The 22,839-nt window shown below is 42.2% G+C and overlaps 1 protein-coding gene across 1 annotated transcript in view; it reads left to right on the top strand.

Moving 5' to 3' along the window:
* LOC112430827 (uncharacterized) overlaps positions 1 to 8,246 on the top strand; it is a 33,815-nt gene extending 25,569 nt beyond the window's left edge. Inside the window, exons 2-3 of the mRNA XM_076876649.1 lie at positions 4,154 to 4,248; positions 4,517 to 8,246. Coding sequence (XP_076732764.1) covers positions 4,164 to 4,248; positions 4,517 to 7,887 — 3,456 coding nt within the window. The 5' untranslated portion in view covers positions 4,154 to 4,163 and the 3' untranslated portion in view covers positions 7,888 to 8,246. The remainder of the gene's footprint in view (positions 1 to 4,153; positions 4,249 to 4,516) is intronic.
* The last annotated feature ends 14,593 nt before the right edge of the window (positions 8,247 to 22,839 follow it).

The following is a 22,839-nucleotide window of genomic DNA, read 5'->3' as shown; positions in this document are numbered from 1 at the left end:
GTATAACGTTCCCGTTATTAATGTTTGGGTGGTTGACGGGGACGGAGTTTCTCCTGTCACTTTCTCGGCCTTTACAGCTTCGTCATATTGCACTTTATGGTGACGTTTGAGGTGGTTATACAGATTTGTAGTGTTACCGTGCGGTGCTGCTACTATGGCAAAACACAGCTTGCAAATGATATTTTTTTGACTCTCATCGTCTTCTTTGAAGCCAAAAAACTTCCACACGGAGGAATGAGAATCTTTTCTTGGAAGTAATTTTACAGTGGGGTTGTCATTCTCACCGCCATCAGGAAACGTTTCCTCTGCACTCATTGTGTTTTCTCCCCTCGGGCAGTTTCACGTGCTCTCCGTTGTTTTTTTCCCTGCCAGATGGCTTCTGTATCACGTGGTATAAGGCTCCGCCCTTGTCATTTGTTGAGCAGGAACCGTGAGCGCTTGTGTGGCGTGAATAAGGCACGGCGGGACCACGGAGCAACGTTCAGAACCAACTTTATTTTAATTCACGTCACACCACACACCCACCAACCCCTGAGTCCCCGTGTTTTAACACGGCGGGCGTGATTGCGGATGCCGTGCAGGTGCGTCCGCACGGCACCGCAAACCACGCCCCACCACATACCCCCATCGCCCGATTGAGGCCGGGGAGCAATCTGGCCGAACCTACTCCCCCCCGCGAACTGGGGCGAGACTCGGCCCAAAACATCGGCGCCCCAGCCCAAGCGACGGGGAAGCGTCCATTCTGGTGGCCGCCCGCGCATCCAGCGGCAACGGCGAAGGTGGTCCGGAGGTCGGCCGCGTAGCAAGCGGACACGGCCCCACAGGCATGGCCGTGAGCTCCTGTACACAGGCGGCTGGGCAGACGTCAGGCGCGCAGAATCGACTGGTGGCAGCGAGGCTGGACTAGCCAGCCCGCCGACCCCCGGCTTAGCGGGGCTGTCCCGCTCCTCTGCCTCCAACTCCGGCTGCGCAGGCTGCTCTGGAGCAGGGACCTCCGTTTCCTCGCACGGCTGCTCCGCCACCGCCTCCGCCACTCCCGTTTGGAGCGGCTCCCCGCACTGCGCCTCCACCTCCAGCAGGCACAGCCCCTCGTCCACCTCTGGGTGGAGCGACTCCTCTTCCTCCGGCAGGTGTAGACCCTCGCCCGCCTCGTCCTCCGCCTCCGATTGGAGCGGCTCCTCCACCGCTCCCGGCAGGAGCAGCCCTTCACCCAGCTGCTCCTCCTCCTCCGGCAGGCTCGGACCCCCGCGTGACTCGTCCACCACCTCCGGCTGCCGAGGTGCCCCACACGGCTCCTCCACCGCTTCACTGTCCTCGGGACACACTTGTGGGGGTGGCGCCCAGGCCCAGAGCAGCGCCACCAGCTCCCCAATCCTTTCCAGGTGGCGCTCGGACCGGTCCTGCAGCTCTTCCTGCTGGCGACGCACCTCCGCCGCCTGCTCCCGCTGGGCGGCCACCATTTCGGCCACCCTTCGGGCCAGCTCCTCCATTCCCTGGCTCCGATACGGACCCGCCGTGCCGCCTCCTGGGTTTCGGCACCAATGTGGCGTGAATAAGGCACGGCGGGACCACGGAGCAACGTTCAGAACCAACTTTATTTTAATTCACGTCACACCACACACCCACCAACCCCTGAGTCCCCGTGTTTTAACACGGCGGGCGTGATTGCGGATGCCGTGCAGGTGCGCCCGCACGGCACCGCAAACCACGCCCCACCACAGCTTGTTTTCATGCAGATTATGTCCCGGATCAAACTGCAGTACAATCGTCATCTTTTTTTCTTTTCTTTTTTTAAATCATTGTCATTTGGAAATGAGATCGCACATAAGTATGACTCGAGATCGCGATTTTCCAACGATTAATCGTGCAGCCCTACTGGGAGGTCAGTTCCTTAATCTTAATTATGCAAATTCTAATAACCATTGATCAACAACCACTGACCAAAACCCACTCATCAACAACCACTGATCAATGTCCATGAGTACCATTCACAGAGAGTTGGGGAACGGCTGCAATCACAGCATTGTAAGATGGTGACAGATGTACCCTTAGGCCTCCTCCTCGATTCAGAGATGGTCTTTCCCTTTTCACGTAAATGGCCTCCTTGACTCCGCCCTCAAACCAGCGTTCCTCCCTGTCCAGGATGTTACATCCTCATCCTTGAAAGAGTGTCCACTGGCCTGTAGGTATAAAGACTGCAGAGTCCTGGCCTGACGAGGTGGCTCTTCTGTGTTGTGCCATCCTCTTAGCCAGAGGTTGTTTGGTTTCCCCGATGTATAAATCCTGGCAATCCTCCTGCACTTAACAGCGTACACTATGTTACTCTGTTTGTGTCGGGGGACCCGATCCTTGGGGTGGACCAATTTTTGGCACAGCGTGTTTTGGGGTTTAAAAGCCACAGAGACCCGGTGTTTAGAAAAAAAATGCGTCTCAACTGCTCCGATACTCCTGACACATCAGGTGATCACTACAGGTTTTCTCTTAGGCAGCGGTTGTCCTTCTCTCCTGGATCAGCTGGAGCTTTCTTTAGGAGCCTTTCCAGATTTGACAAAAGTCCAGCTGGGATAACTACATTTACTCAGGGCCTTCTTGATGTTCTTCTGCCTCCCTGGCCGCTGTGTCAGTGGGGATGGTGTTCGCTCTGTGTTGTAGCGTCCTGATGACACCCAGTTTGTGCTCCAGTGGATGATGAGAGTCAAACCTTAAATACTGATCCGTATGTGTAGGTTTACGGTACACGTCAGCTTTTAGCTGTCCCCCATTACTGATGGAAATCTCACAGTCTTAAGAAGGCTAACCTGCCACTTTTCTTTTTTGGGTTTTCGCTGGGTTCAGCCAAGTCTCGGTGAAGCAGAGGAGGTTGCAGTCCCGAATGTCTCTCTGGAACTTGATTCTGGCTCTGAGGTCATCAAGCTTGTTCTCGATGGATTGAACATTGACTAGCAGGATGCTGGGCATGGGTGCGCGGTGTGCGTGAGCCCGTAGCCTGTTCCTGATGCCGGCTCGTTTCCCTCGAGGCCGTCGCTTAGGGTCGCGTCCTTTGTTCTCTCTCAGGATCTCCTTTGGCCAGGTTGGGTCCGGAGTTAAACATGGTGAAATGTTCGTGTATTGTAGACCAATAGAAACCAGAGTGTCTTTACTTTAGCGAATTTGTGTGTTTTGCATGATGCCCATGCAAGATTATGGCAGATATAGCAAAAAGTGATGAAAAAATTTAAAAAAAAGTGGAAAAGCTGGGGCAGAGCATCCTGCATGGTAGCCGACCTCACCGGCGCCATCTTAACTCACTAAGTGATGTGAGTGCCTTCCTCTCCTCCACGGTGATGTTGGATGCTGGGGGCTTTGCATTGCTGAGACAGGCTGAAACTTTCGTCCGTAGTTGCTCTGCTTCCACTTCTGCAATACTGTTGTTACGAATTGCTGTTTCTATGGCTGTGATCAGCTCCACTAGCGGGATTTGTCTCGGTGTGACAGCAAAATTCAGCCCTTTAGCAAGGATGTTTCTCTCTGTTTGGGTGAGCTGTCTGTCGGACAAATACTTCACCCACTTGTCCACATCCTCGGTGTCGCATCCTTGACTCTTCTGGTCCCGGAGGACACTCTCCGTATTTTGCGGTGGTTTCCGACATACAACAAGTCAAACTTCCTTTGTTGCCTAGTCTCAGACTTCTTGTGCTGTGCTAGACGAGCCTTCTAAGCAAAGTCAAATACCTTTTTAAGAGTATTCTCATCTAAAAGCAAAGGGTACATCTTTCGCCATCTTACAATGCTGTGATTGCAGCCATTCCCCAACTCTCTGTGAATGGTACTCATGGACATTAATCAGTGGTTGTTGATCAATGGTCATGAGAATTTGCACCTCCCGGCCCATTGTTCCTTCAGTGGGCTGGTTTCAGTCATTATGCAAATGTGCTGTTTATAAGATTGGGGAAACCTGCAGTCAGCTGAGACTGAAGAAGTCACTTGGATGAGTGATGAAACGTTTCTCCCGCAAAACGCTACGTCCAGATGAACAGAATCAACTTTTTGGAGATTTACTTTCATAGATGATTGAGAATGCATCAAGACGTTTGATAAAAAATGTAAATCAGTGTTCACAGTGAGTGAAAAGATGTCAAGCAAAAAAAATGTTGTTTTTTTTCTTTTTGTCCAGTTTAGACTGAATGTGGCCTATGGAGGTGGCAGTGCTCGGCCAGCCTTTCTGCATCGGGATGCTGTATGACTGCCGCAGTGACTTGCTTATCCCTGGTAAGAATTCCCATGTAAGAATACTTGATGCATCACAGCTATTACAGTGCAAATGTTTTAAGCACCCCATCATCTCTTCATAGTTTGCTTCAGAGAAGTCAGAATTTCTTGTAGGTTTTTAAAAAACTGGTGTGGAACAATAATTGTACAGTCTTCCAACGTCCAACTTGTTTTCAATAATTGTACACACTTTTGGCCTAACCAGAAGTTTGAAAACATACTTTTTATTAAGATAAACAAAGTGCTTTTATTTCTTAATCTTTTGCAGGAATGACTCTGTGGGACTGTGATGATCTGATGAAAGATATTGGAGAAAGACCACAGGCCTCTAATGATTTTGAAATAGTTGCTTCTGAATCAATTGAGGACAAATTTTTAACTCTAAATGTTAATGCTTCACTGAAGGCAAGTTTCCTGGGTGGACTGGTTAAGGTTGATGGATCTGCCAAATATCTGAATGATAGTAAATCTTCCAGAAATCAGGCCAGAGTAACACTGAAGTACAAGGCAACCACAAAGATCCAGGAGCTGTCCATGAATCATCTTGGAAGAGGAAACGTGAAGCATCCATATGTTTTTGATCAAGGCTTAGCAACACATGTAGTCACAGCTATTCTTTATGGAGCACAAGCTTTCTTTGTGTTTGACCGTGAAGTTTCTGAACAGGAAGATCATCAAGATGTTCAGGGCAACTTGAAGGTGATCATCAAGAAGATTCCCTTTCTTTCTATAGAAGGTGAAGGTTCCCTGAAGATGAAAGATAAAGTAAAGGCAAGTGTTGATGAATTTTCCTGCAGATTTTATGGAGACTTTTGTCTTCCAAAACCACCAACATCCTTTCAAGATGCAATAAAAGTCTACCAAAGCCTGCCAGGATTACTGGGACCCAATGGAGACAAAGCTGTACCAGTGAAGGTCTGGCTGCTGGCACTGACATGTTTAGATTCGTCTGCTGCAAAACTCGTCCGTCAGATCAGTACAGGATTAGTTCAAGAAGCACAGACAGTCCTGGAGGACTTCAGTGAGGTGGAAATGAGGTCCAATGATGTACTGAGAACCAGCACTGCACAGCAGTTCCCACAGATTGGCAAAAAGCTTAAACATTTTAAAGAAATGTGCTCTGAGTTCAAACTGGAATTCCAACAGACTTTGGCCAAGAAGCTTCCATCAATCAGAGGAGGAGGAGAAGAGGAAGCTGAGCTCGCAGAGATCCTGAAGAAGAGACATTCTTCACCTTTCAGCAGCAAAAGCCTGAACGAGTGGATGGACTGTAAAGAGAGAGAAATCTACACATTAATGTCTTTTACCAGGATGATGAAAAACACCAAAATCATCTCGTCTCAAAATGATCTGTACAAGGAAAGTCTGAGTGCAGAGCATGTTGTGTGTTTTGTTTTCACCTCTCTGGGAAAGGATGAACCGTACCTCTCAGCTTTATATAGATACTTAAGAGGAAAAACCAACCCAGACCTTCAAGATCCTCACACTCATGATGTAGAGAAGGAACAATGGTACGCCTCAAAAGAAGTAACGGCTGAAATGAGGAGAAAAGCAAAACTCTTCAGTGATTTTGCAGAGGCCAACGAGGAGAACAAGAACATGAAGTTCCTGACAGTGGGGTTAACTAATGAGACCCAGGAAGGTTCCAGCATCCACCTTTATGAAGGTGGATTTACTGTCAGTGAGAACTTTGAGCCTCCTTCAAAGCCTGAAACTGTGACAGCAGCTGACATAAACCACAACAGTGTGACACTGAAGATTTCTCTACCCAGATTTGGAACAGAGAACATCACCTCCTACTCTGTTGAGTACTGTGTCAGTGGAGAGGATGGATGGCAGCAGAAGACAGAAGCAAAGGCTGAAGAAGTCACAGTGAGAGATCTGAAGCCAAACAAAGAGTATGTGTTCAGATGCAGAGCAGTGACCTCAGCAGGTGTCAGGCCGGATAATCAAGTTTCTATTAAAACCTTTCCCTGCAGCCCTCCTGGAAAACTTAGACTTGAACCAAATTCAAGCATGGCACACGTAAGATTTAAACACCTCAAAGAACTTCTCAGGCATAAAAGTAAAAAGATCAAATCTGATTCCCCCTCAGTTTACAAACTGCCTCTGACAGAAGAACACATGAACATAGATGGATGCAGGAAGTTTAACTTTGGAGAAGAAAGCACGAGGCAGAATCGTATAATAATGCTTCTTGGAGCGACAGGATCAGGAAAGTCCACTCTGATCGATGGGATGATCAACTACATTGTTGGTGTAGAGTGGGAGGACAGTTTCAGGTTTAAATTCATTAATGAGGATCAGTCAACATCACGAGCTCACAGTCAGACCTCTGAAGTCACTGTGTACAAAATCAACCACCAGGAGGGATTTCAAATCCCGTTCTCTCTGACCATTATTGACACTCCAGGCTTTGGAGATACAAGAGGCATAGAAAGAGACAGAGAGATCGTAGAGCAGATACATAATCTCTTCACTTCCTCACATGGTGTCACTGACATCGATGCTGTGTGTTTTGTAGCTCAGGCTTCTTTAGCACGACTCACAGCAACACAGAAATATGTGTTTGATTCAGTGCTCTCAATCTTTGGCAAAGATGTGGCAGAAAACATCAGGATCCTGGTGACATTTGCAGACGGTCAGCCACCTCCAGTTCTCGAGGCGATCAATGCTGCAGGAGTCCCATGTCCTAAAACAGAAGACGGACTGCCGGTTCACTTCAAATTCAATAATTCAGCGCTGTTTGCAGAAAATAAATCATTTGAAAGAGTCAGCAGGAGTGATGTTGGTAAAGGAGGACGTTTTGATCAGATGTTTTGGGAGATGGGGGCAGAGAGCATAAAGAGCTTTTTTGCTGCTCTGAATCTCATAGAAACTAAAAGCTTGACACTGACAAAGGAAGTCCTCAGAGAAAGAAAGCAGCTCGAGATTTCAGTTGAGAATCTGCAGGAGCAGGTGAAACTTCGGTTAGCCAAGACTGAGGAGATAAAAGAGACGAGTGAGAAACTTAAAGATCATGAAGCAGAGATCAGCAGAAATGAGAACTTTGAGATTGAAGTGACTGTCCCAAAAATTATTCAAAAGAGTATTTTGGGCAAAAAAGAGTATGTCACCAACTGTTCCGAATGCGGTGTCACCTGTCACTACCCCTGTCAGATACCAGATGATGCAAGTAAAAGAGGCTGTTATGCAATCGGATCAGATGGAAACTGTACTCAGTGTGAAGGCAAATGTTCCTGGGACAAGCATCATAATATGCCTTTCAGATGGGAGATTCAACAGGTTAAAGAGAAAAGAACACTGAAAGAAATGAAAGAAAAGCACCAGAAAGCCACAGGGAAGAAGATTACCTTTCAGGGAGTGGTTGACAGTCTGAAGGATCAATGTAAAAATGTTCAGGCTGAAGTGGTGAAATTAATGGAGTGGTCCTCCAAGTGTCTGAACAGACTTAGAGAGATAGCGCTTAAACCAAACCCTCTGTCCACTCCAGAGTACATCGACATGCTTATTGAAGGAGAGAAATCTGAGGGCAAAGAAGGCTGGAAGAAACGAGTTCAGTCTCTGATGGAGATGAAAGAAAAAGCAGAGCTCATGGCTAAAACAGAGAAGCGAGAGGAACCCCTTGATCATTTATAACTCCAGAACTAAACAAACTTTTTTTTTATATAAAAATCAATTTTCAAATCAACTTGACTTTACATAAACAAGTGATTATAACTGCACTGTTGAAAGATTAAAGACACATTTATTTGTGTTAAAGAAAAGCTTCAACATAAGTGGACGTGTATTTGCATGAGGAAAAGCCAAATGTGCTTTGTGCTAACAACAGTTTCAAAGTTTTTATTATGATATTCACCTTAGTTTTAGATATTAGTCTCATTATAACTTCACTGTAGATGGATGACAATGTTTAAAATTGTGTTTGTTAATTTTGTTATTTTTTATGTTTATGTTCTTTATGATTTAAAACATCTGCAATGTTTCAAATAAATGTAATAAAAATTACATGTTTCAAATTTCCATGTGATAAAACAAGTTTAATTACAATAAAATTCACTTCACGCTTGCTTTTAATGAAAAGACATCACTGATTTAGAAAATGCTAAAACCAAAACAATTTAGTGTTATTTATGCTTATCAATGGGTCAAAAGTAATTCATACATGCCCTAAAATGTATGTACTCAGGGCACATGCGCACGCAGCGACCGGCAGTGAGTGAGAGCTTGGCATCCTAAGTTTTTAAGTTTTTATTATTTCTTTTTTTATTTGTTGGCATGTGTTTTGGTTGAAAGAAGTGACAGTTTTCTTACAAAGTGACACACGCTCCACAATAGTGAGAACGTCATGGATTCTTTCTTCTTCATTGTGGTTGGATTTCTACTGTGCTGGCTTGTTTCCAATGAGGTGGGCGAGGCCGTGAGTCAGCTGAGGATTGTTTACTCCCGCGACGAACTGTTACAACTTAACTTACCGTATGATGGTAAGGACCTCACCTCATGTATGCCGGATTTTATACATAAAGACTCTAACAGAACGAGTGAGAAGAGGAAAAGAGGGAGACGTGGAGGTGTTAAATTGCGTATGAGGAGACAACAGGTCAGTCGGTTTCCCCTGCCGTCTGTTATCCTTGGAAATGTTCAGTCTCTTAGGAACAAACTGGATGAACTCCAGGGAAACGTCAGGTTCCAGAAAGACTTCAGGGACAGCTGTGTAATGGCTTTTTCCGAGACATGGCCGACGGAGCTGGATCAGGACGCCGATTTTTCAATCGACGGTTTTGGAGCTCCCTTCCGCCGGGATCAAGATGCACGAGTAACAGGGAAATCTCAAGGAGGGGGAGTATGCTTGTATGTGAACAAACGTTACTGTAGCGCTGTGACTGTTAGAGAATGTATTTGTACACCAGATGTTGAACTTTTATCTGTGTCACTGCGCCCTTTTTATCTCCCTCGTGAGTTTCCACAACTTTTTATAACCGTAGTTTATATTCACCCGAAGGCTCACCCCGCCTCCACTTGCAGCATCATTTCAGACGTAGTACAGAAGCTGCAGGCGCTTTCTCCTGATGCACCAAACTTTATAATGGGGGACTTTAACCATGTCTCCCTTAAATCAACTTTGGGCAATCTGTATCAATATGTATCCTGTCCTACCAGACGGGATAAAATGTTGGACCTCTGTTACGGATCGGTGAAGAATGCTTATAAATCCCTCCCGCTTCCTCCTCTGGGATCTTCTGACCATAACTGTGTGCATCCTCTGCCCATCTATAAAACTGTCTTAAAACGAGAGAAGACAAAGACTAAGGATGTTGACATATGGTCAGAAGAATCTGTGCTTACCTTGCAGGAATGTTTTAAGTGTACAGATTGGGAAGTTTTTATTCAGTCTTGTGGAGAAGATCTCGACGCTTTGGTGGATGTTACTAGCTCTTATGCAGTATTTTGTAAAGACATGATTATACCCCGTAAGCACGTTAAAGTCTATGCTAACAATAAGCCATGGGTCACTAAAAGTGTCAAATCCTGTTTAAGGAAAAAGAGACAGGCCTTTAAAGAGGGGCTGTTACCGATTTTCAGACAGCCACCAAAGAAATGAAAATCGAGATCTTGAAAGCAAAACAGAGCTACAAAAACCTTCTTGAAAGCAAATTTGCTGCAAAAAATTTTGGGTCTGCCTGGACTTGTATGAAAACCATAGCAGGGTTTCAAAATCCCCAGAGCAGCAGTCAGGTCATTTTAGATGTTTTAATTCAGACAGAGATTTTCAAATGCTTTGAACATGTTTTATGCTCGTTTTAGTTCTTTTGATTTCAGCGAGGATATTTCTGAACTGAAACAGAAACTGAGAGATACTCAGCACTTTATTATTGAACTCAGCGATGTTAAAAAGGCCTTTCGTACAGTCAATGTGAACAAGAGCCAGGTCCTGATAATATTAGTGGCCGCCTAATTAAATCTTGTGCTGATGAACTCAGGCCTATATTTCAGGTTATTTTTAACAAATCCTTGCAAACACAACATGTGCCCTCTCTTTGGAAAGAAGCAGTCGTGGTTCCTGTCCCTAAATCTAAACGACTTCAGGCCTGTTGCCTCACTTCAGTTGTAATGAAAGTCTTTGAAAAAATCATCAGAAATGTGATTATGAAAGAGACTGAAGGTCAGCTGGATCCAATGCAGTTTGCATACAGGCCCAACAGAGGAGTGGAGGACGCACTTTTGACTTTATTAAATCTGATTCTTAAACATGTAGAGAGTAAAGGGACTTTTGCAAGACTTATTTTCATTGATTTTTCTTCGGCTTTTAATACAACACAGCCCCATATTTTAATTAAAAGACTTTTAGAACAGTTTGAAATCAGGAAAAACCTGGTTGGCTGGATTTTAGATTTTTTCACTGACAGGTCACAAAGAGTGAGAATAAATGGGGTTCTGTCTGACCCAGTGTTCTCCTCCACAGGTTCTCCTCAAGGGTGCGTCCTATCGCCCTTATTATTCACTCTCTATACAAATATGTGTCAGGGCAGACATGAAAACAGGGTCATTATTAAATATGCAGATGACTCTGTTATTGTCAGCTTACTGAAAGAGGGTGAAATTAACCACGGCCCAGTCATTGATGACTTTGTTCAGTGGTGTGAGGAGTCTTATCTCCAGCTGAACATATCTAAAACAAAAGACATGGTTGTTGATTTTAGGAAACAACAAAATGGGCACGGAGTCACTTTAATTACAGTTTTTGCCCACTGCTTGAACACATTTTGCAAACCCCGCTCGCTGTGCCAAAACTGTACACACAAGTACACATGGCACAACACTGGGAAATATACCATGCACATCTGTGCCAAATTGGAACTCTACTCCCAAAACCTAAACTCTGCTGTCAAAACCTAACATTCCTTTGTCAAAATGTAACTCTGTTGACAAAATGACACATACCTGCACCATATGCAAACACTTACAGATCAGGGGGAACACACTAGTCTGCTGTACATAAAACACTGCAGTCCTTGATTCCCATTGTTTATTCAGAAGGCACATTTACAGGGGACACATTTCCAAACAACCATAAACGCAAATAGACCTACTCAATACTGCACATTGCAGTACCATGAATACAGGTAAAGCAAATAAAACAACAACAACACAATAGTACTGCAATAGAAAAAACACTATACTGTGAACACAAAAAACCATGACAATTGTGCATAAGTGGGCTCATGGATCCCGCCGTCTGTTGGGGTCTGGCCACAGGACCTCATCAACATCGCAAGCAATGTCCTCTCCCGCTAGGCACCGGGGTAAATATCCTCTTGCTCTCCCTCCATCCATGCTTGCAAAGTTCTTGGAATGGCTACGCTGAGGGCTTTTTGTAGTTGGCTAATTGGTGTTCGGTTTTGCAAGTAGGTGCCTTCAGGTGTGTATTTGAGTGGTTGCAATTACCCGATGTGTTTTGTATTTTGGATACATGTGTTTTCCGAATGGCACCCTGACATTTCATTTTGTGAGCGAAGTGTCTTATGTATGAAATAGAGTGTAGCATGCAGGACCATGTGTGTTGCATGAGGGAGTAGGTGTGTTGCATGATTGGTACTGGGGTGCAAAGCAGCGCTTTTGTTTAAGGTAGGGGTACATGTGTTTGAGGTATGGTAACAACAGCTTCACGTTGTGTTACTTTAGTCTAAGCATGGGTTTATAGTGTTCAAGCAACGGGCAAAAACTGTAATGCAACTGACAGAAACTTGTAGGTAAGAGAATAAAATTAAAACAATAATAAAGACATGCTCACAAAAACAGATTTTATTACACTTACGCAGCAGGTCTTTGCTTACTAGAGATGGGTTTTGATTATCGATTTATCGATTAAAGTCGATTCTGGCTTGGATAACGTAAAATCGATTTTTTTAAAATCCTGAATCGATTTTTTAATATAAATGTATTTTGCCCAAAACGCCAGAATCTCAGGTTAAACCTCACAAAACTTCAACAACCACCAAACAGCTAAAACAGTAAATGAGAGCAGGAACACGGATTCTGCACAAAGACTAAACACAAAGCTCGACCCGCGGATCAGAGTCAGTGAGATGTGACTTTCTCACCGACGGCACGGACACGGTCGGGGCTGACAGTCGACAGCTCGCTGACTCTGATGTGTCGGCGGGTCCACACTTTGTGTTCACGCCCTTTTTACGCTGATTCTAAAGCTGTTAGTTTGATCTCTCTCCAAACAATATTGACTGAACCAGCAGCAAAAGAAGATCCAAACTACGCTTCACATAAACATCATCATGGACTCACTCTGACTTTTGCTGTTTTGCTTCCACCAGATAAAATCACACTTCATGCACAGCTCTCTCTCTCTCTCTACTTCAAGAACAGTTTCCCATCTAAAAATCTGTTTTCTGCATTATTCGCTTGCTGGTTACGCACAAGTCTACCGTTGTTTACAGGCTGTCGGTCGCTGTTTTTTTTCCATTTACTTACTTCCGAAGAGAAAACCTCATTTCTGCTGTTGAAGACTGAACAAATTTAAACTTTTTAAAATTATACAAAACTGCAAAATGCTTAGCCGTGTCTCTAATAAAAACCTCTGTGACTTTGTTTCACTTCAGGAGCATCAGGTAATGTTCAGATGTTGATTAATGGTTTTCTTTTGTTTTCGATGTACTGCAGAATATTTTTATAAAATCCCAGGCCAGGAAAATCACCTTCATGTTTTTCTGTTTTATCTTCAGCTACTTTTACACGAAGGCCTAAAACTAAAATCGTCCCTTCCTTCTATGTCTCTCAGTGCTCTAACTCGTTCCTCCCAGCCTTGTTTGGTCTCTGATTTTTCTCCGTTAATAAGCAGCTTGATGTATTCTTTAGTGGAGAGAGGGTTTGGCTTCACTGATATCTCTCTCAGTCTGTCCAGACACTCAGCAGATCTCCGCAGTAGTCTCTCCACCTCATTTTGCAGACGATACTTTTCACCCCTCAGGTTTGATGTCAGTCCTTCAACAACTGTCTGATTTTTGTTGGTTTTTGGATATTTTTCTTTCAGCTCTTTCACTGTTTGTTTCTCTCTGACTATCTGATACTCCCAACTGTACTTCTGTAAAAAATGTACATTAATGTGACATTTGCCTGGACACTCGGTGCAGAATCCATGTGATGCAGCTTCTTCACAGCCTTCTTTCTCTGAATCCCTGGATGTGGGGGAGGGATAGTAACAGGTGACATGACACTGCTGACAGTTGATGATGAAGTTTTCTGTACCAGAAATACGAGCTTTATAAGGCTTCATGACAGCGACTGTAAACTCAGGGTTCTTATTTCTGTTGATTTCTTCCCCGTGTTCACCAAGTTTTTGTCTTGTGTTTTCTAACTCTTCAAACCTGGCTAATCCAAGTTTAATCTGCTCCTGCAAATCTTCCACTGAATCCTCGAGCTGCTTTCTTCCTCTGAGGACCTCCTGTGTCAGTGTCAAGCTTTTAGTTTGAATCACATTCAGAGCAGCAAAAAATATCTCCATGCTTTTCGTCCCCATGTTCCAAAACATCTCATTAAAGCTAATATCAGCATTATGTTCATCATGATTATATTGTTCTTCATCGTCATTGTAATTGTCATCAACAGCATCATCTGTGCATTTTTTGACACATGTGTTTTCTGCAAACAAGGCTGAATCATTGAACTTGAAGTGAACCGGCAGCCCGTCTTTTGTTTTAGGACATGGGACACCTGCAGCATTGATCGCGGACTACAGCTTTCTTGGCTGCTGCCTCAAAGCACATTGTGCGCTGTCTATCTTTCGTGCTGCACAATAACGCTTATTATTTAGTATCTACTGATATCTACTGCTAGCTAGTTTACTGTGATGGTGCTGTTTTTTTTATTATGTTGCTCTTTGTTGTTTGCTTTCTCTTCTGTTTTTTTTCTCCATACAGGTGACCCAGGTGTTTTGTTTTTTTCTTTCTTCCCCCCCTTCTCACCGTCTCTTCTCCCCTTTGGTTTCCTTTCTCTCCCTCTCTTTCTTTCATTCTTTCTCCCTGTCCTATCCCCCAATCATGTCTGTCCCGTTTGTAGCAACTGAAAATAAAATAAATTCATAATTATAATAAAGGTCAATCAAATGGACCAATATGGCAAGGCCATGATGATCCACTTGGTAAAATAAATCCGCTTGGCATCTTTCTTGGCCTTAAGACAACAATTCTGATGCTAAAGATCCAAACGGGACACAAAAAAGAAGAAGAAAAAAAATATTTCGAATCAAAAACAGTTCTTATTTAATTCAGTGACAGCAACGGGGACAAAGCTATTTTTATAACGCTTTGTCCTGCATCTCGGAAATAGAAACCTCCGTCCTGAGGGAAGAAGCTGAAACCATTTTTAAGGATTGATAAAGCCATCCTCTGTACCTGCTTAGAGTACAGGGAGGCTAAACAAGACTGTGGCTCACCTATCAGACGGCTGGACCATCTCACTATCTGATTTAGAGAGTTTTTCTCTGTGACAGAGGTCTGACCGAACCATGCCACCAAACAAAAGGATAAAACAGACTCAATAAAAGAACGATAAAACAAAGTTAAAATTTTTTGGTCAATGTGGAAATGAACAAGTTTCCTAAGGCAATAAAGGTGCTGGTGACACTTTTTACAAACTGATTTGCAATTTTGATCAAAGTTCAGTTTTTCATTGATTATGGTCCCAAGATATTTATATGATTGTACTTGCTCTATTTTCTGACCTTTACAGTTTTTGCCCGTTGCTTGAACACTATAAACCCATGCTTAGACTAAAGTAACACAACGTGAAGCTGTTGTTACCATACCTCAAACACATGTACCCCTACCTTAAACAAAAGCGCTGCTTTGCACCCCAGTACCAATCATGCAACACACCTACTCCCTCATGCAACACACATGGTCCTGCATGCTACACTCTATTTCATACATAAGACACTTCGCTCACAAAATGAAATTTCAGGGTGCCATTCGGAAAACACATGTATCCAAAATACAAAACACATCGGGTAATTGCAACCACTCAAATACACACCTGAAGGCACCTACTTGCAAAACCGAACACCAATTAGCCAACTACAAAAAGCCCTCAGCGTAGCCATTCCAAGAACTTTGCAAGCATGGATGGAGGGAGAGCAAGAGGATATTTACCCCGGTGCCTAGCGGGAGAGGACATTGCTTGCGATGTTGATGAGGTCCTGTGGCCAGACCCCAACAGACGGCGGGATCCATGAGCCCACTTATGCACAATTGTCATGGTTTTTTGTGTTCACAGTATAGTGTTTTTTCTATTGCAGTACTATTGTGTTGTTGTTGTTTTATTTGCTTTACCTGTATTCATGGTACTGCAATGTGCAGTATTGAGTAGGTCTATTTGCGTTTATGGTTGTTTGGAAATGTGTCTCCTGTAAATGTGCCTTCTGAATAAACAATGGGAATCAAGGACTGCAGTGTTTTATGTACAGCAGACTAGTGTGTTCCCCCTGATCTGTGAGTGTTTGCATATGGTGCAGGTATGTGTCATTTTGTCAACAGAGTTACATTTTGACAAAGGAATGTTAGGTTTTGACAGCAGAGTTTAGGTTTTGGGAGTAGAGTTCCAATTTGGCACAGATGTGCATGGTATATTTCCCAGTGTTGTGCCATGTGTACTTGTGTGTACAGTTTTGGCACAGCGAGCGGGGTTTGCAAAATGTGTTCAAGCAGTGGGCAAAAACTGTAATATATTTTCTGTTCTATGTGAAAAACATTAAGCTGATTTCAAACAATAAAAAGTCAGAGTTGTTTTATTTGCTTTCTATAGTTGAGTTTTTCCTTCTGAGGTTTCAGTCGTCGCAGCTGCAGCATGACGTTTGTGGCTGTAATGTGACAAAATGTGGGAAAGTTCAAGGGGGCCGAATACTTTTGCAAGCCACTGTATATATATTAGACCAGTATTTCCCAACCTTTTGGAACCATGGCACATATTTTACTTTATAAAAAAATCACACAGCACACCACCAACCAAAAAAATATCACAAAAAGCATTTTGATAATTTTTCCCTGCTTACCAGGCATAGCAGAATTGGATCGATTTGTCCCCATTATACCTTTTTTTTCTTTCTTCTGACTACCACTCATGCTAGGGCCTTCATCTGGGTCAGAATTTCTCCAGGACCCGGGTCAGATTGACGTCTCACTTGCAGCATGACTCTGGCTGTGTCCGAATTCAGGGGAAGGATGCTTCATTGCCATTTGCAGTGTTGGAAAGGTTACACTGTTAACCTTTGCTGTATTTTTCACAGTAAAATACCACAAAATGCCCAGTAACTTACCTGAAAACATTTCTACAGTTAATTACTGTAATTTGCTTTGCATTATGGGTATATTAAGGTTATTTACATTTACTTACTGTATTTTTTAAAATTGCGGTAGTAGTTATACCTACCGTTAACACATTAGCAGTAGTGCTACTGTATTATGTGATTTGAATGGTTCATCATACTGTTTGTGTATTTTTACTCTTTCAGTGGTTGGTTGCAATAGTGCATTACATTTTAACTCTTTCACTGCCAACCATTTCCAGATTTTCCTCCAACCTATGCCATTTGTCAGTATGATACCAGTGAAAGTATTATGGTTTTGACTTTTTAGGGGACTTGCCTGTGTGTAAGGTTCAAGAATTCTGATCATCTAATCTGCTGCATGCAGTTGTATGCACATGCACAGCTGCTGCAAATGTGTGCTTGCCACTGCGTTGCCAAAGGCGAACTTCAGTCAGTGGAGAATATTGTAATAATTTGGCGGAGGCTTCTCAGTCGAGCAGTAACTGAATTGCTCATTTACTGAACGTGCAACATGTACAGAACTCTTCTGGGAACTAGTCAACCCAACTTAGTGAAACACACACTGAATGCATGCTGGCCCCGCCCACCCACCTACCTCTACCAACCACCACTCCATATCCTGACTGACATGACCTGTGATCCAGTGATTGACAGGAGAGGAAAGACAGTCCAACTTTGTTAACTCTTCATTACGATATGCTCGAGAGGACAAAAGATTTTGCACCTCGTTATTGTTGGACCTCTGTGTGGAAACTGCAAACAGGACGTCATAAGGTAATGCAAAGGACTCTCCTACCTAACATACTCGTTTATTAATTCTTAAGAGCATATATATTTTTTGTGTGTGGGGGGGAGGGGGGGGGGGGGGGCTTAAAATCGGTGTTAGCTTGGTCGAAATAGCACATTAGCTGAATTATTCTGGAAAAAATAGGTTGTGTGTGTTTTTTTCTTTTCTTATTTAAATATATATTTAGATATATATTTTCCACGGGGAGGGGCGAAGAACACAGGCACAACGACAGTCTTTGTCTTTTTCCCGCCGAGTGTGGTGCATTGTTCTCCTGCGCTTCTGTTCTATGACTATTGAGAAGCTGGCCATGCTAACAGTGGGACATTTAGCTTCAGCTAAAGCAGCAGGTAAAAATACACATTTAATGAGAATAAAGAAAGACAACTTTTTTTTGGAAATTTAGAGACTGCTAAAACAATCTTATCCAGTTTTGAGCTTGCTCATGTAGGTTAGCCTGCTTTATTTAATTGTGTGTGAGCTGCAGTACACAACACTAAAAAGTTAATATAACATTAGGTTGGTGGCATGAGGAACTCCAACCTAAGTTTAATATTTATTATTTTTTTAAGTGGGAAGGGGAGCATGTTTTTTTTCCTTTAATACAACGTCTTCCAGGGTCTTTTTCATAGGAAAACCGTGTAACGTCTGTGTTAGGTTGGTCAAAAGAGCAATTAGTTGAATTATTCTTGAAAAGATGGGTTGTGTGTTTTTTTTCTTTTATTTACTTACCGGTATGTAAATATATTTTTCAAGGGTTAAATAAATGCAACATTAAATTAACAATTGTCTCTCTGTCTTTTCCTGCCCAGTGTGGTGCATTGCTGTTCTCCTGCCCTTGCTGGCTGCGCTGACAGTGTGATGTAGCCTCAGTGTTTGTGTTTTAAAGGCTTTTTCCACCAAGATGTCTGTTGAGAGAGAGATGACCTTACCCATCACACCAAGGGTAATAGCGCTTGGTAAGTAAATAGTTTCAATCTTCTTGTAATATTTTTGTAAAAAATCTATGTAATTATTGTGGTATTTGTACCCACAACAACTTACTTAACAGGGGTTTGTCTGTTTTATATTGTATAAAAATAGAATACACACAGTTTGCTGCTGTTTCTCTTATTATTTATTATACACAATGACCAACAGGAAAAAACAGCCTAACATTTCAGCACAGGCCAAAATGCCAAAACATTAGGCAGTTTTTTCCTGTAATTGATCATAATTTTCATTACATAATAAATAATAAGAGAAATAGCAGCAAACTGTGTGGATTCTATTTTTTTACAGTGTGAGGCCTGCTATCCAGCATTCTTGTGGAAACCTTATTTGTAAGGGTGAGCACATTGTCTTATTGGACTCTTGTCTGTTTTTAGGGAATAATTTCATGTCTGCAAGTCGCTGGATGATCAGTTTGGAGGGCAAGGTATTTTATGAGCCTGAGCAGATGCATGACTTTACCAGCACCCTTGCTGTCTTCTTTGCGTCATACTACGTTTTCAACCTTGAGTATCAGGAGTCAGCGTCCATCACACAGGAGATGATACAGAGGTAAATACTTTACACCATTAAAGCTTACACCATTTAAGAATGAAATATATGTGATAGCTTGACTACAGTTGCAGAAACATATAGGTGATTGCTGTAATGTATGTTTTAATTTTGAAATTAAAGCAGCCTTTTTTCCGTTAAAAGGTTCTTTGTGAGGATCAATCCAGACATGGGAACAAAATGCCCTGCAAAACTTGGTACAAGCTGCAAGACAGGTCGTGTCGTAAAGAGGAAGGTTACAAGCATCAGCCCTCGGATCACCACCTTCCTCCAGCGGCTCTCTGAGTTTGAATGGAGGACTTCCAACTAGGTAAGAATACAGAGATGATAATATCTTTTACATAGCTGATAATTATATACATACTGTACACACATCCATACAACAGTATGAATGATCTCAGACAGATGTGAACAAGTGAATAACCTGAGCAAACATGAATATTGATGATGTGTCTTTGACAGGTGGTGATAAAGACTACGCTGAACCCGACCATCCTGGTAACGGAAATCTAAATCCCATGTCACATTCTATTTCCTGGGACCCACTGATACTTATTACATTTTGTAAATGATTTTTGTTTTACAATTGTAATAGTTTATTTAATGTTCATGCTGGTGGGTTTGTCCTGTTTTTAGTGGAATGAAAAACTGTTTTCCTTAAAAAAATCAGACACAGAAAGGTGAAGGACTGTGTAGTTTTCATGTACGCTTCTATTTATTTTGGTTATTGACATTGTTTTTATTCAGTTGAAAAATGTTTTTCTTGTTAAAAAAATATCAACAATAAATGTTGGTTTAATTCACTATTCTGAGACTACTTTATTGAATTATATTGTTTTTTGTAAATGTTCTTATATTGAATATGAATGTTAATATTATTTTATATGCTGTAAAACACAATTACAGTCTAAACAAATTATACTGTACACAATTACAGTGTTATACCATAAACCACATTTGCAGTACAGTGAAACTATAAAACTTAATCACGGTAAGTCTTTTTAACTGTAAACCACGTTTACAGTAAAGCTGTTATACTGTAATATATGTTTACAGTAAAGTGGTTGAACTGTAAAACATCACAACAGTAAAGATACTGTAGATTAGTAATTACAGTAACTTACTGGCAATAGTGTTGCCAGTAAGTTGCTGTAAAAATACAATAAAATGTCTAACAGTGTACTTTTAAAATGTATCACTTAGTGATGGGATTTGCTTTAATTAATTTATTATTAACAACAATATAAAATTATGCACAAAAGGAATTACTAACATAAAAAAAGTGGTTTTATTTATATATGTTTATATATAAATATATGCGGTGGCCCCTAGAGACAAAACACGTACAAACACCAAAACACATTTCTAGCATGAACTGAACTTCAAAGCAGAGCTACTAGATCACTTAAATTACACAATTGAAAGCATGTGTGTATTGTTTGTGTATTTATACACAGGCACTCATATATATTCAAATAATTTAAAAAAATTCATTTACCTGTTACTACCACACCCTAAAACCAGTCGTTGGTACTTCCTTGCTTGTGTAGCCACTAGGTAACAAAAGCTCAACACTGCGCCCAGCATCCTGGAGTATCCTATTCACATTTCAACTTTTAACTATTTAAATTTTCAGCTTTTTCCTTTTACAAATTTAAAGTGAAAACAACACAAAACACTGCAAACCACAACACAATTAAATATAAATTAAAATATGAAAACAAAAAGAAGATGCATATTCTCTGTCATATGGACCTGCATGAATAAACTTTCTGAATCCTTTATCATCTGCAACTGAAAATAGTTGTGGATGATTACTATACCTTTCTAATGTGACGCTGTTGTCCCTGGCTCTCTCTCTCTCTCCCTCCCGCTCTGTTCCTGTGCTTCCGAGTGTAACTACCTTGCTTTAAGTTATTTTGTTATTTACATAATAATGTAAATGACCTAATAATGATCCTTATTGCTGTTTTAGAGGAGCGCTGCTTCAAAGGATAGCTGCAGATTTCTGTCAGAATCTGCAGTTTATACAGTACAAATAAAATGTTCACGTTTCTCCAACGTTGTCTTCCCAACAGTTTCACTGACATCTACACTGGATGGCCAGGAAGCGTTCACGATGTCTTCTCCGGCGCTGACAATTGGCGTCTGTCTTGTGTCGGTGACGTAAAAGACGGATTTAATGCGACATGACCGTCAAACAGCAGTCGCTTTCTAAAACATCAGATATGTATCAGATTCAGTACCACATACGAAAGTGACCCAGATCGGATTTGAAAATATCGGATTTGTGTCGTTCACACTGTCATACCATGATTGGATATGAGTCGCATAGGGTCAAAAAAATCGGATTTGATGCGCTTTCGCCTGCAGTGTGAACGTAGCCTAAGAGCCGTTTCGTTCGCGACTGACACATAACTAGTGCGGAGTGAAGCGGAAAAAAGTGCGAGAGAGAGGGTGACAGGAAGAAGAAAAAGAAAAAAAAGAAAAAAAAAACATGGCTTGCAATAAGGAGCCGGCTCGCGTCGTTCACTTCAAAGATCCGGCTCTAAGAGCCGTTTCGTTCGCGGCCGACACATCACTAATTCCACTACAGATTACAGATTACATGCCCCAAAATGTATTTTTTAACATATTCTGTTATGTTACTCAATGAGTGTAACGTATTCTGAATACTTTGGATTACCTATTATATTATCATGCTTTTTACAACTACATGAATGTCCTATTGCTGTGAGATTTATTACTATTACTGAAGGTTACTCTCCACACCAACACCAACTAGATGTTTAAATCTTAATATAAATGAGTAACAGCACGTGGACATTAGGTAAGGCTGCACTTTCTGCAGCGACCTCGTATAGAAAACTATTCCACGCGTATATAAAACAGGTCCGCGGCTCCGAACCGTAGTAAAGGGACCTCTGGCTAATACGTCGGGTTCGTGTCGGCTCGTAGCTGAAAACTAGCTTTACTTTGTTGTCTGGGTCAACTTTGCTAGCAGAGACAGAGAGAGGCGTTGAAAGGCTGCTCCAACAGAACTTATTGTTTCAGAGGAAACACGAACACAGTGTACAGTCGAGTCTTAACAGCTTACTTACAGCTGGGCTCGTCAGGCTCTCTGTTTGGCTGCAGTGGTTATTATTATAGTTACATGCTTCCAGCTCCCGTTTCTGCTCCATGACAGCTCCTACTTTTCCTTTCTCTCCCTCCCTCGCTCACAGACACATCACGGGTCCATTCTCCCTGCAGCACGGACTACACTGCCCATGAGGCTACATGCTTTAGGGCGATGCCTGTAGCACTCTGCTATTGCCTTCATATTAAATCATTTTTGTGAATAATTTTTAAAAATATTTCTTCATTTGATTTCGCGAGCCGCAAGTAGAGGTGACATGGGCCATGAGATTGAGACACAGGCATTAGAGCTTCTTGATCCATGTTTTGTTTGGGGCGTGGAAACCAAACATAGAGAGGGCATAGCCGAACACATGAAACAGGAAAACACCCCCGTGTAATCCCTTTATTTCAGCAAAGTAATTGTATTCTGAATACCATCTTTTTAAACAGTAACTGTATTGGAATACAGTTACTCATATTTTGTATTTTAAATACGTAACGGTACATGTATTCCGTTACTCCCCAACACTGCATATTTGGATGCAATGACGTCACGGCGATGCGACGAAGGCTGTCCGAATTCAAAGAGTGCTCAAAATGTGGCGACAAATGCGTCCTACTTTTCCCCAAATTTTAAGGATGGGTCCGATGTATCCTTCATGTCCTACTATATCCCAGGATTCATTGCAGGTCATAGAGGAGATTTGTTTCTGATAACGATGGTGGTCGAAGAGGAAAACGCTTTCAAATGTAAGTATATGAACATCTGGTTGTACAAAAGTTAAATTGTTATAGTGGTCGTGTT

Source organism: Maylandia zebra, linkage group LG18 (assembly GCF_041146795.1).
Source record: "Maylandia zebra isolate NMK-2024a linkage group LG18, Mzebra_GT3a, whole genome shotgun sequence".
NCBI classification, from domain to species: Eukaryota; Metazoa; Chordata; class Actinopteri; order Cichliformes; family Cichlidae; genus Maylandia; species Maylandia zebra.
Note: the sequence above shows the minus strand (reverse complement) of the source record. Positions and strands in the feature narration are given on the sequence as shown.